This window comes from Anguilla anguilla, chromosome 5 (genome assembly GCF_013347855.1).
Source record: "Anguilla anguilla isolate fAngAng1 chromosome 5, fAngAng1.pri, whole genome shotgun sequence".
In the NCBI taxonomy this organism is placed as follows: Eukaryota; Metazoa; Chordata; class Actinopteri; order Anguilliformes; family Anguillidae; genus Anguilla; species Anguilla anguilla.
In genome coordinates this window covers 18,519,368-18,533,894 of record NC_049205.1, presented here as the reverse complement: position 1 = coordinate 18,533,894, position 14,527 = coordinate 18,519,368, and the positions used below count along the sequence as shown (strand labels likewise).

Genomic DNA, 14,527 nt, shown 5'->3' with positions numbered 1-14,527 from the left:
CTGTCCTTTAGTCCTGTGTGCTGTACTCCTCTACTCCTCTGTACTTTAGTCCTGTGTGCTGTACTCCTCTGTGTTTTAGTCCTGTGTGCTATACTCCTGTGTTTTAGTCCTGTGTGCTGTACTCCTCTACTCCTCTGTACTTTAGTCCTGTGTGCTATACTCCTCTACTCTGTGTTTTAGTCCTGTGTGCTGTACTCCTCTACTCCTCTGTACTTTAGTCCTGTGTGCTGTACTCCTCTACTCCTCTGTACTTTAGTCCAGTGTGCTGTACTCTTCTACTCCTCCATACTTTAGTCCAGTGTGCTGTGCTCTTCTACTCCTCTGTGCTTTAGTCCTGTGTGCTGTACTTCTCTGTCCTTTAGTCCTGTATGCTGTACTCCTCTCTACTTTAGTCCTGTGCATATTGGTCCTGCATGATTTGATTCTGCCTGCTTATGTTACATTGCTTTAATTCTCAGTACTCTAGTCTTGCAGGTGTTCATCCTGTTTACTGTAGTCCTGTATGCTTTAGTCAAGCAGGTATTGGTCCTGCATATTTTAGTCCTGAAGACCTTGGTCTTGTAGGATTTCGTTTTGTAGGTTTTTAGTCCTGTGTGCTACTTTAGTTCTGCAGGCTTTAGTCCTTTGTGCTCAAGTCCTTCATGTTTTAGTCCTTTGTGCTTTAGCATTGCATGCTTAAGCCTTATGTATTTTAGTCCTGTGCAGTGGCCTTGTACATTTGTGCACAGTTCTTTGGGGAAGCAGGATAGACAGCCTAGGAAAGACTGAGAGGAGGAGAGGCAAATTGAAAACGGTATCCGAGAGAATAGATGGCATATATAAACTTGCAAGTTCTCCTTTGGGGTGGGTTACTTTATTTGAAGTTGTTGCAGTTAATAATATGTAGTAGTTGGTACACCTAAAGCAAAACTGAGCTGAAAGCTGAAACTCTTTCTTTTTTATGTATTCATGCACACACACACACACACACACACACACACACACACACCCTGTCTGCAGTCTGAATCACCATGGAAAATGCAGCTAGTGTCCCAGAGGGTCAGCGCTCACATAGGCCTGCACTGTCTGTACCCGCCTATAATTGAATTAGATTATTTCATTCTCCTCCATCCTTAGCGATCGGCTCAGCTCTGGCCGGTGACACGCCACTGAGCAGGGCTGTTTCCCCCCCCCCCCCCCCCCCCCCCTCCCCCGCGTTCCTCTGACATCATCGCGTCATCTGTCTCGCGCCTATGACCTCAGCCTGAGCGCCTCAGCGGGTGGTCACCGCTCGGCTCTCCTGCGATTCGGCGCGGGTGCGAGCGCGGTGCGCTTCGGGCGAGCGTCAGTCTGGACGCAGGGCCTAGCGCTGCGCTAGCGTGTCCGCTGTCGCCGCTTCGCCGCCCGCCCGCGCCTCCCTCTTACGTTTTCGTGACGTTTTCAAAACGTTGCTAGAACGTTATGCTTTGGCCCATCCCTTTGAGAGAGCGCGGCGTGTATTTATAGACTGAACTGTGGTGTGTGTGTTTGTGTGTGTGCGTGTGTGTGTCTGTTTGTGCGCCTGTGTTACTGTCTGTGCGTGTGCTAGTGTGTGGACCTGTGGTGTGTGTGTGTGTGTGTGTGTGCGCCTGTGTTACTGTCTGTGCGTGTGCTAGTGTGTGGACCTGTGGTGTGTGTGTGTGTGTGTGTGTGTGTGTGCGCCTGTGTTACTGTCTGTGCGTGTGCTAGTGTGTGGACCTGTGGTGTGTGTGTTTGTGTGTGTGCGTGTGTGTGTGTGTGTGTGCGCCTGTGTTACTGTCTGTGCGTGTGCTAGTGTGTGGACCTGTGGTGTGTGTGTGTGTGTGTGTGTGCGCCTGTGTTGCTGTCTGTGCGTTGTGCTAGTGTGTGGACCTGTGGTGTGCGTTTGTCTGAGTGAGATATCCGTCTGAGCCTCATGGCTGTGCACGCGCTCAGATCCCCCCGGACTCAAACCCGAGTCCAAGCCAGCTGGAGCGGGAAGCGTCTACGTGTCCAGGGGAGAGGGAGAGTTTATCGTTTCTCGTTTTTCCATTCAGATTCGGGAAAAATATTTGCGCACGGCTCTTCCAAACACCGGGTGAACCACGGGACGCCTCCGTGCTCACCTGTACCCCTAAGCCCCGCCTCCTCAGACCTGCCTTGCTTAACACAAACATTTCCTGCTTTTCCTTTCTGTCCTTCTCTGTCCTCTGTACTTCCTTTCCTCCTTCCCTCCTGCCTTTCTCTCTCTCTCTGTATTTCTCAATCTCTCTCTCTTTTTCTCTTTCAGTCTCCCTGTCTGAGTAATCCTCAAGAGGTCCATAATATATTTTTAATTTCCCAGAGGCAGTGACAGGAAAACAGATTTAATGTGCAAAGAGCTGTGCTTGTATGTGCACGGTGGGGGTGAAGGGGGCGGGGTTTGGCAGCTGGGGCTGACATGGGCTAGGGTGGGCGGGGCCGAACGCTCTAACAGGTGACGCCCTTGTGGAGCAGCTTCCAATTCAAGAGGCCTCATTGGCAGGAAATGCACTGCCAAAGCTACACATATACTAGCTTACCAGCCTTCTCGGTCTCGCTCAGATTTCACAGTGCGCTTTCGCAGTTTTTCTCTGTCCTCTTCCATACCTTCCTCACACTGCCTCGTTTCTCTCTCTCTTTCTTTCTGTCCTGGAGTTAGGCGCGCTGGTTGTCTTCGAGCGGGGGTTTTTTCGTGGGGCTGCGGCGTTCGCGGCGCCCCCCCCCCGCCCCCCCCCCCCCCCCGGCGCTTTTCGTATTTGAAAACACCGTCATTGGAGAGGGTGAGCCGGAGAGGTGATCTCTGCTCTAAATAGTTTCTGTGTTTGCCGTGCGATGGCTAGGGTCCCCGGGGGAGGCCCCACAGCGCCAGGAAGAGCGCAGCAGACTGGCGCACGTGCGTCACAGCCGCCCCTCCGTTACCCACACCAGGCTAACGGGCTCAGGCATCGCTAACCGAACGGGCAGCGAAATCAGACACCTACAGTAACGCTAACGTCGTCAGACATCACCAATCCAACAGGAATGAAATCCTTTCAGATATCACAAATTTAACAGAATTTTGGGCCAATGGAGCGTCAGGTACTGTGAAAGTCCGGACATGGCCCAATTGAACGGAAGAATATGTGTGCTGATATCACCAAGGCAACACAAGGCATGTTGTGTTTAAACATCACAAGTCAATGAGCGCTCCAGACATTGCACGCAGCACAGGACGCAAACATGTCCAGGCATCACCAGTCAAGCACAATGCAAGCATGCTGTGGTGTCATCGGTCATAAACTAGGGACACTCAAATCTGTCCCTGGAGGCCAGTAGTATTGCTGGTTTTCATTCTTCCCCTATAATCAGGACTGATTTAGCACTGTACCATCCAATGAGTGGAATCTCCGACTGATATTGACAACTGTGACTCTCGGGTAGAAATGAAAGCCAAGAATACTACTGGCTCCAGGGGTTAGATAGGTGCATCTAGAAACAAGGCAGATGTTTCTAGACATCGCTAATCGATCAGGAAGCAAATGGTGCTCAAGGCATCACTGTACGCTCCACGACTGAGTCCCAAAGTTTTCTGCCGTACGAAATAACTTCACCACAGACAAGGTACAGCTTTTGCGGTCTTAAACAAGTGTCTGAAATGGAGCTGCCTTTCTCCAACATGGGCACAGTGTAGCATAACAGGGAACTGTGCTTGCAGGTCGAAGGTTGTAGGTTCTACTCCCAACGGTGGGGCACTACCCGTATCCTCGAGCAAAGCACTTGACCTGAATTGCTTCTGTAAATATCCAACCGTCTGTACAAAGAATGTAAGCTGTGTAAGTCGTTCTGGATAACAGCGTCTACTAAATGTCTAAGAAGTGTGGACAAAATGCTAAATCAAAGGTCTGGAGTTGGCCTAAATCTGTGCAATCCTGCTAAAAAACAGTGCTATACTGTGCTATGGGGGACCTTATAAAAGTAGGAGCCTCGCAAAAAACCTTGTTTTCATTTTTATTTATGATTTAACTTCCTGCTCCTCGAGGTGGTGAGCCAAGGTGGTTTGCTTTGGGCGGGCGGCTGGGCTGGAGGACTGGGCGTGTTGGGTCGGGTCGGGTAGCCCGGGATGAAGTGTCCGGCAGATTTATGGAACGTCCCGGAAGGCGGGCGTTCTCGGCGGGGGGGGGTCCCCGGCTCCGGTCGGCGCTGTGGCTCTTGGGTCGCGGCCCAGTCTGGCTCACCCGGGGGGGTCGCTGAGGGCTCCATTAAGAACGCGGCCGCAGCCAGTAACCGCTCCTTGTATAAATAACATCACCCCCCCTCCCCGCGTCCCGTCCTCCTCCCTCTTTGACCATTACATCAGCGTCTTGCTTTCTCCTTGAGTGCATCTTCAGGGGGAAAATGGGATAAACTTTGTCTTTAAAGAGCGAGGTGAGGCCTTTTTAATGGATCTGATGACTGCCATGTGATCTATGGGTGGGGGGGGGGGGGACGTTACAGTACTTCCCCCTAGCCACACTCAGAATTGCCTTTTATTAGAGTGGTGTGGGGGGTGGGGTGGATTTATTAAGACCGGTTCAAATCAAAACAGTGTAGAGCAGTTTTTCCAAGAGAAAAAAAAGTTGACATGTTATTGAGGAAAAACTACATGATACACACAGAAGTAACCATTAACATATTAAATTACTGTTTTCATTATGACGAATAATCAGTTGGCTGAGCAGATCCCTCTCATCTTTTAATTCTGGACTCGGGGTCTGATGTTGAATCTGAGACCCTGGCTGCTGTTTGCTCTGTAGTTCTCTCTGGACAATATTTCCTCTGAAAACTCTCTGAAAACCATTTCTGCTGCTGATGACTTTTGGATCTCTACCAGCCTTTAGACCTGGGCTGCTCAACCCTGTCCCTGGAAGGCTACCATCCTGTAGGTATTCATTTCAACACTATTTTGGCTCACCTGATTCTACTGATTAGCTGCTCAATGATCTATTTTTTTAAATTAAGTGGCCTTTGTTAGGGTTAGAATGAAAACATACAGGATGGTAGATCTGCAAGGACAGGGTCGGGCAGCCCTGCTTTAGACTTCATATCCCCAACTTCTGAACTGTGGGGAAGGGGCGTTCATAGCAAGAAAATTGGATTTTATAAAGCAGGAATAGTGTGTGGTTGTACCCACAGAACATGAAGAACTTAACTGCAACGGGTGATTTGATTTCATATGGCTACATCCAGCTTTACCTGGGGTTCCACCATATTTTAGGTTTAATTTCAAGTGCCTACTGGATAAAACATGTTAAAGGATCAATGTTGGGTTAAAAGAAACTCCTGGTGTCCTTTAAACTCAGCTTGCTTGAGTTTTCCAGAACCTGAGACCTGTGCTCCTTCTGTGCAAAATCTTTATTTTTATTTTTTGAGTAATGGCTATTATCTACCCTCTGGAATAAACCTGCCTTGAATGCTTTATTTTCAAAAGGCTTTAACTTGTGAGAGACTAATACCATTTCTGCAGATTACTGACAGATTTTAAAAGAAAGCTAATACCTTTTACTAATACTAATACCCTTGCTGAAAGGTACAACATTGGATTTGAACATGCAACCTCTGTGAGTGAAGTCCAGATTTTAAACCATTACGCTAAATTGGGATAAAATAATAATACTGGCGGTTCCAGCTGATCTTGTTGGCGATAGTGTCAGAATTACGTAGCCGTTCACCTGGACAGCCGAGTGCATGCGTGTGCAGGAGGGGGGGTCTTTGATTTCTCAACATCTCCCTGACGACAGTTTTCCCTACAGACAGGGTCAGCACCAGATCCTCATGCGAAATGGGTAGCAGTGTAGTATAATTGGTAAGGAGCTGGTCGTGTGACCTTGTAATAAAGGTCACAGGTTCGATTCCCGGGTATGGACACTGCCGTTGTACCCTTGAGCACGGTACTTAACCTGCATTGCTTCAGTATGTATCCAGCTGTATAAATGGAGGCTATGTAACAGTTGTGCAAGTCGCTCTGGATAAGAGCGTCTGCTAAGTGCCTGTATTGTAATGTGATGCGAATGAGCCGCCTTTTGCCACCGCTCTCTTCCGCCCTGGATGCTTCCCGGCATCGGGCTAGGCCCGCGATCCGCTCCTGAGCCTGCTTACCGCCATCCCGCCCGCCCGCCCGCCCGCAGACCTCTCTGTCTGGTGGAGGAGCTGGGCGGGGGGAGGGGTGAAGGGGGCGGAGCCGCGACGTGAGAAAACACACATCGCCCCAAACGAGGGGTAATTAGCAAGGGGGGGGCTGGCGGGACGGCGCGAGCGCGCGAGATCTGCCCTCGACGGCGTGTAGACTCGGCTAATTCGCCCGTCTCCAGCTAATTACCCTACACAAACACGCTGTCTGTTTGTCTTTCCGCCTTCAGAAGGGGACGTTATGGGTAACCGTTAAGGAGCAATCTGGTCCCGAGCCCCCAACCCCCCCTGTCCCAGTCATGTGTCACCTCCCCCAACGCCCCGCCAGACCCCCCCCCCACACCGCGCACCTTGCTCCGTGGCCCAATTAGGCTGATTTGGAAGGAGCATGGCGGAAACGGGGTGCCTATGCAAATTAAAAACTTGAAGCTGAGGCCTTGGGGGAGGGGTAGGTTGGGTAAGGTGGGGGCGGGGGAGTTAAGAAAGCAGGTTCTGGGGGATTCCTCGTTAATTACTGTAAAATCATTTTTTTTCTCTCTTTCCATTTTCTCATCTACGTCCTTTCCTTTTCCGTGCTCTTTTCTGACCTCCGTCAGACGGCCTCTTCTCTCTCCTGCTGTCCGGTCCTTTCCCTCAATCAGTTCTCTTCTCCTCTCCTTCCGCTCTGCATCCTCTTCTTCTCTCCTCACCTCTCTCTCTCCTATGTTTCCATGTACTTTTGTCCTCGTCTCCTGTTCCTTGTTCTTCTTTCTCCTGCTCTCCATCTTCCTCTTCTATCCTCCATTTTCTCCAATCATCCCATTCTCCCCTCCTCCATTCTCTCCTCAATCCCCTTTGTCTGTCCCCTCTCATCCTCTGCTCTTTCTCTTCCTTCCCTCTGTGCCCCCCGTGTGCGTCTCCTCCATCATCTCCTGTGCTCCTTCCTCCCCTTCTTTCTCCTCTCTTCCCACTGCCGTTCTCTCCCTCCATCCTGCGCTCCCTCTGTCTACATCATCTCTTCCGCTCTCAGCCCTCCTTCCCTTGTGTCCACTCTTGCTCTTCCCCCTCTCCAGCTTTCCCTCCATCCTCTCCTCTCCTCTCCTGCTCTTTCCTCTCTGAGAGAGAAAGGTATTAGGATGTTATAGGGGGCAGTAAATTTCCTCTGTGTGAAATGGTCTCTCTCCCCGTGGCACTCAGGTGTTCTCTGTGCAGAGCCCCATGCAGGTCCTAATTGGCCTTGATTTCCGCGCCCGTTGCCGCGGCCCAGCTGCGACGCTAAGTTGTTTCTCCTGCAGCACAACGCGCAATTAGCGCCACGGTCGCCGGGCTGGCGCACCGCGTCCCGCGTCCCGCGCGCGCCGCCCGGAAAGCGTCTCCCGCCGGGGCGACCGACTCCGGCTCCGTCTCTGTCGGTTTTGACGGCTCGGTGCGTCGACCAATCGTAACCGGCCCTTGCCCTGCGCAGCTCGGATTCTGTCGGTGTCTGTAGCTCAGCGTGGACCAATCACAGCCAGCGCTTACCCTTTTTTAGCTCCGAGTCTGTCTGGGTCCCCAGCTTAGTGTGAACCAATCACAACCTTCGCTTTGACTGCGCCAGCTCGTTCACATCTGTCCTGAGAAGGGGTAGCATTTGTGTCAGTGCACAGAAGACCTGGGGGGTGTATCACAAAGCAGGATAACTGAGTTAGCTGGATAACTGAGTTAGCTGGATAACCGTGGTGAGTAAAACCCAGAAGCACTCTTTACTTCAGTCCATATTACAGATTTTGGAGGGTACCGGGTTTTACTCAGTGGAGTTCTCCAGCTCTGTTCACACACAACAGAAGTTGGAAGGAGTGATTTTGTTTTGTTTTGTTTTGTTTTTTTACAGTTACCACTCAAGTGCAGTGTGCTTTTTTCTTCGTTATAACCAAATCAAATTGATTAATGAATACAACCAATTTGGAATTGTGTTCAAATCTGGAAATTTTTCTTCGATATGTTTTAATATCTTGCTCAGAACGAGAGCTTGTACTGTGTGTGTGTGTGTGTGTGTGTGTGTGTGTGTATGTGTAGATGTTTCTGTAAATCCTAGTATGTGTGCATTATGCTTGTGTGCGTGTGTGCATTAATGTGAATGTTTGTATATGTGCATATTTGTGTGCACTCATGTATGTGTGTGAACATATGCGTGTGTGTGTGCGTGTGCATGTGTGTGACAGCAACTGCGATCAATCTGGCTTTACTGCCACCATCAACTCGGCTCGTCATGTCCCCAAATTTCGGATTGCATGATTTGGGTATTTCCATAGAATTGCCAAGTCCTGAATTGAATCATTGCCCATTCATTCCATTGTAAATAGGTCGCATAAACCATTACCGCCTGTTCCAGATATTTATAGAGTGGGGATGAAATGAACTCTCACATAGAGGTGCAGCGAAAGAGAGAGAATAGGCCCTGCTGGTGTGAATTCGCACTCTGATTCTGTGTCGGACCCCTCGCTGATAGGATGGTTTGGGCAGGTTTATTCACTTCCTGTCTCGCCTGATTGGCTGAAGGTTTGGGAAGGGGGGGCAGAGCGGCGCTTGCCTTGCTGCGACCGGGTCCGGATCAGGGTGGCTTCTTTTCAGACTCGCAGCAAACAGCCGGGGACCGAACCAGAACCGCCATTCAGCCGCCTCGGACCGCTCCGGCGGCGACGGCGTTGTAACAGCAGGGTAAAGTTGAGGGAGCGTTTCGCCCGCTCTGGCCCAGCTTACAAAGGGGGGCCTGTTCGGCTGAATGGCCCTTTTGAAGGCCTAGGTTCTCCTCGGGTACCACTTCCAAGGAAATCTACCGTTTCATTTCGCTCCTTCTCTCTCTCTCTCTCTCTCTCTCTCTCTCTCTTTCTCTCCCTCCCTCCCTCCCTCAAATTGAATTATGCTAAAGAACACGCTCTGCCTCTCGGCTGAGCATTTTGACTGATGAGCTCAGCACAAAACGACTACAGATCTCTTTAATGCCTGCTTAATGTGAGTTTAATGAGTGCGTGTGTGCAGCGGTGTTTGTTTACGCGGCTTTTCCGTGTTTGTTTGTGTTGTATTCGTTAGTGGTTTATGGATACAAGTGTGTGTGAGGGCGCGCGTGTGCGTGCGTGTGTAGGTATGTCTGTTAATGTGAATTTTTTTGAGTGTGTGTTTGTACGAGTGTGTTTGTGTGCGTGCGTGTGTGAGCTCATGTATGTGTGTGTGCGTGCGTGTTTCTGTCTGTATGTGCGTGTGACCTTGAGCACAGTCAGTACCTCTCTCCCCCGCCCCTCCCCACGCGCACTATTGGTTTTTGTTTCTTTTTCAGCGGCAGAGCCAAAAAAAGCGAGGAGCTGGCCCTGTCCCCTCCGGTCGCCGCCGTGTCTTTGTTTTGATTTCATTTGTTATCCGGCACACTTCCTGAGGCTCCTCCAATCAGGAGAGCCCCGCCGGTGAGACGGCCCCCTCGCCAGCCGGCCCCCGCCCCCCGCCCCCCCCCCGGCCCAGCACCCCTCCAGATAAATGGAGTAGTGCGGGTTTATCAGGCCGGCGGTGGGAGAGGAGCCGGTGCGGCGGGGGTGTGGGGCAGCGTGCGGCGGGCCCGCTGGCGGGCGGTCGTAATGACGGGCCTGGGCCCAGTGTGGAGGCCCTGCAAATGAAGTGTGTGCAGTCCCCCACCCCCCCCTGCCACCCCAGAGAGCCCCTCCACCTTCTCAGATTGGAAGCACTTACTGCAGAGAGGGGAGGGGGAGGGGGGTGGGGGGGGGTGCTCCTGTTAGCAAGGGGCCCCCCCGCCGTACACCTCTCCTAACTGTGCCCAGCCACAAACTGCATGCAACCCCCCCTCTCTCTCTCTCTTCTCCCTCTTTCTTTCTCCTCTCTCTCTCTCTCTTTTTCTCCTCTCTCTTTCTCTTTCTCTCTACCCTCCCCTACAGAGCTCTTCTCTCCATCTCAATGAGCCACTCAGAGGCGAGGGGAGGGGTGCCGTCGGGTCAGGCTCCTCCCTCGTTTCCATGGCAGCGTGTACCACTGGCATGTGGCGATGATGGTTGGCAGTGCCCATACCTCTGAGGCGAGGGGGGGCTGGGGGGCACCTGGGGAGGGGGTACTCTGTCATTACCCTCTATCTCCTCTGCGATTGGATGGTTCTGACCATGCCTCTGTCGCTACTGTTACTGTGCGCCCCTGTCTATGCCTCTGTGTGTGTGCGTGTGTGTGCGTGTGTGTGCGTGTGCGTGTGTGTGTGTGTGTGCGCGTGTGTGTGTGTGTGTGTGTGTGGATGCACTTGGCAGCATTTGAAAACCGTGTACCAGGAATTCATCTATGATATGTACATACATGATATCTGTGAATATGTGTGTGTTGGTTGGGGCATAGGGTGTTTGTATGCTGTGGATGTCTTTGTGTGTGGTTCATATGTGATGGATGTGGATATGGAGTGTTTTATTTTTCTATCTGTGTGTACACCGGTTTATGAGGTGCATATGTGTGTTATAGTTAATAAAGTATGCTTTTATGGGTGTGTGTATGTCTGTGTTAATGTATCTGCGTGTGTATATATGTAGGCGTGCGTGTACATGTGTGTATGTGTGAGTCAGTTAGGGGCAGCTCTCCTCCCTGTCCAGACGGTGCTCTCACCACTGGACAGATGGTCATCCCCCCCCCCCCCCCCCCCCCCCCCCCCCCCGCCCACCCTGAGGATCCGTCCCTGATTGGGGGGACAGGGGGTGTGGTGTATCCGCATAGTCCTCACCAAACCCCCACTACCCCCCCCCCCTCCTCCACAGAACCACCACTGTGAACTGAGCTGGGTCACCCCTCTTCCTGTGGCCCCAGAACCCGGAGCCGGGCCTGAGATGAGGCCCTGGGAGACCGGCCTGGGTCTGGGTCTGAGGGGAGGCCCATCGGCGGCGTTTCGGATTGGCTGGGCGCCAGGCCCAAAATGAGCACTAATCAGGGCCTACTGCGCTGGCACAGGAGGGGTGGGGGGGGCGGGCACCTCGCGTTTTTTTTTTTTCCCGAACGCGCCCGTCCGCAATGATTAAGTGACGTCCAAAATCTGAGGGAGCCTGTAGTGCGCGCTTACTCCCTGCATTTCCTCTCCTTTTCCCTTCTTTCATTCTCTTCTTCGGTTTCCCTCCTTCATATTCCTTAATTTCTCTTCTCCATGTACCCTCTCTTTATATTTCGCTCTTCCTCTCTTCTCTCCCCTTATTTCTCTTCCTGCTTTCATTCTTTCCTCCTATCCTTCACCATCCCTCTGACCTTCTTTTCCCTTCCCCGTTTACCCTGGGTCTTTCTGCCGCTCTCCCTTCCTCCCTCTCCCCTCCTCCCCCCCTTCTCTCTCTCTCCCTCTCTCAGTCTCTCCGGTTCAGTCCTTTCAGAGTGGAGCGTTTAATGTGATAATAAGGTGTGAAAATGGAGCCACAATGGCGGCTGCTGGATCGCCGTGGCACATTGCTGCACTGGTCCGCAGTGAAGGCACGGACACCGGGGCGGCGGATAGGCCCGGCCTGGACAGACATCTCACCCCGGCCCTCCCCCGTGGTTTTCCCTCAGACAAACTCCATTGATTTTTCTTTCATTCTAAATGCCACGTCCAAGAATTCACACCGTACCCTATTAATTAGCAAAAGTATTAGTACATCAACAGAAATAAGTGTTTGGTATCTGCAGAGGGTTTCTTTAAAAGGTGGTGTAAATATCACAGATGCAGTGTGCGTTCTCCTAGCCAGAGCAAACGTATACAACGCAGGAGAACATGAGTACATTCCCTTGAGTCATTTGAGCAACAGCGTGCCTTCAAAACCAATGGGCACACTCAAGGTTGTTGGTTGTAAAACTGAGAGGTCAAAAGGTCATTATTAACTAGCCAATCGTACACGGCTGAATTGTACTGGTTCGAGTTCTGTTCTAGTCCAGCTCTCAGGTGACTTTCACTCTTGGGTCATATGGGCTTTTTTTTCTGACCCCGAGCCACCTCTCTCCTCTAAAATAGGTTCATTTGAGAGGTATGAAAGTGAACCAGAGAACGTACCAGAAAACTAAGCAGGAGTTTGTTTGTTCGAGGCGGTCTCTGGTTGGCCAGGAATGAACCGTGGTCCACTTTGAAGTGATTTAGAACGCAGTCTGCTGTAACCTACTCACATTTCAGTAAATAAGATGGTGGACACATGAGCGAAGGACAAGTATGAAGTGGACAAACACATCATTAATGACGTACTGCCCAAACCAGTTGGCAGAAAGGCATAATGTTGAGGAAGTGAATCTGTATTAGATGTGGCAGAATTTATGCAGCGTGAAATAAAACTAGTGATGATGGGGGGGGGGGGGGGGGGGGGGGGGAGAACAAAAGGTAATGTGAAGGCACTCTGGTTTGGAAAGCGGATGTGAAACAAACCTACTTCTGTGCTGGTCATGTTGAACATAATTTCTGTGGCATTGCAGGTCATGCTAAATATTGGACAAATCACAAATGAGCCTAAAATAAGATGGATTTCAATGGGTCATTAATGCATTTGCAGACTTCTAATACAAAAATGGTCCAAAGCTAACAGTTTAGTACACTTCACTTTTTCTTAAATTGCTTCCACCAATCTCCTCTTTGAATGATGCTCTGATGCCTTCCTGATATGTGACATCACACTGACTCCTCAACCTCTCCCCTGATTGCAGATGTCACTGGGACCGATAGAGAGGCGGAGCTGAAGGAGCGGAGGGCGGGGCTAGAAGACGGTGACCAAAGTGTGACCAGTCACGATGACAGAGTGTGCGACGATGATCTGGATGATGAGTCCATCTTCACCTGCGACAACTGCCAGCAGGACTTCGACTGCCTGGCTGAGCTGACCGAACACCGCACCCACCACTGTCCTGCGGGTAAGAAACCGCACACGTACACACACACACACACAGGCACACGCACATACACACACACACACACACACACACACGCACTCACACAGACACACAGGCACACGCACGCACACACACACACACACACACACGCACTCACACAGACACACACATGCACATACACACAAGTACGCATACACACACACATACACACACGCATACCACATAAAACCATGCATACACGTAGACAGACCACACAGACCGCACATACAGACACACCACCCAAAATTGTGCATATACATAGACACACCACACGAGACCATGTATGCGCATAGACACACCATACGAGACTGTGCATACACACATAGTAAGCACATATGCATGCCTGTGTGGATGCACAAGCAAGCATGAAACTGATACACACAAATATATTTGAATGAATTCACAAAAACTCCCACACACACAAACGCACCCTCAAACACCTCAAACACACGTACGCACGTGCTCTCTCTCTCTCTCTCTCTCTCTCAGCCACAGTTGATGTGCAGTCTCTTTGTCCCGCCATAACTCACTACTACCAGTTCTTTACAACACAGTCGCAAAGAATTGCAAAGAGAGGAACCTTCTGAGCGCGTGCGGCGGGAGCAAGCCTCGTTCTGAGCGTGTGCAGTAGGAGTTTGAGGCGACGGTCCGCGCGCGTGCGGCGCAAGTCTGAAGCGGTGGTCAGGAGCCGCTCCATCTCGGTCTCCAGCTCCTCAAATCAGCGTGCACCTCAGGGGCTCGCCCATTTAAGGTAGCATACTGTACGCGCACACAATGGCCATTATTACGCTGATTGTAATTAATGAAATACTTAAAAGCAGCACTGCAGGGGCGTCTGGTGACTAACAGATTAATCAAGGCACTCTCGTTAATGAGCGCGATACCAATGGAGGGAGAGAGCAGGGTTCTCGTAAGGGAGGCAAGCGTGTGTGTGTGTGCGTGCGCTGTGTGCGTGTGTGTGTGTGTGTGTGCGCGCGGGTGTGTGGGTGTGCGTGTGTGTAAGTGTGTGTGTGTCTCAGCGTGTGTCTGTGTTTGGCTGGGGGTGGAAGGTAGGTCGAGCAGAACTACAAGAGCCAGAGCGGGTACAAAACGCAGAGAGGCTGACTGTTTCTCTACAGTCGGCGATGTAGCCGTCTCCTGCTCCCGTAGCCGAGAGTTGTGTAAGTAAATAAATAAAGAAGGAAAGAACATCCTTGATGTGATTTCCGCTCGCAGTCACTAGAGAGCAACATGTTGCAGGCGGACAGGGACCGAGGGGGGGGGGGGGAGCTAAAGCACAATGGTAAAATGTAAGGCTCTCCCCCGCCCCCCTTCCTCGTTTGTGGTGGAGATTACGGAATAATCCCAAGATCCTTTGGGGCATTGGTCCCTTCCACCCCCCCTCCCCATTCGTATTATTTTTATTATTATTGAAAAGAATGGTAAATTAAAAAACGTTCGCTGACGAATCCTTTTAAGTTCTTTGTGTGTCCCTGGAGGGGCAGCCTTGTGGGGCTACTGCAGGAGGCTGCCTCTCTTTCCATCA

General features: G+C 51.2%; 1 protein-coding gene across 1 annotated transcript in view; it reads left to right on the top strand.

Annotated features, from left to right (window-relative positions):
* The window catches only part of LOC118227529 (zinc finger protein 423-like), a 52,893-nt gene that overhangs the window by 35,870 nt on the left and 2,496 nt on the right, over nucleotides 1-14,527 (top strand). The window contains exon 3 of the mRNA XM_035418078.1: nucleotides 12,781-12,984. Coding sequence (XP_035273969.1) covers nucleotides 12,781-12,984 — 204 coding nt within the window. The remainder of the gene's footprint in view (nucleotides 1-12,780; nucleotides 12,985-14,527) is intronic.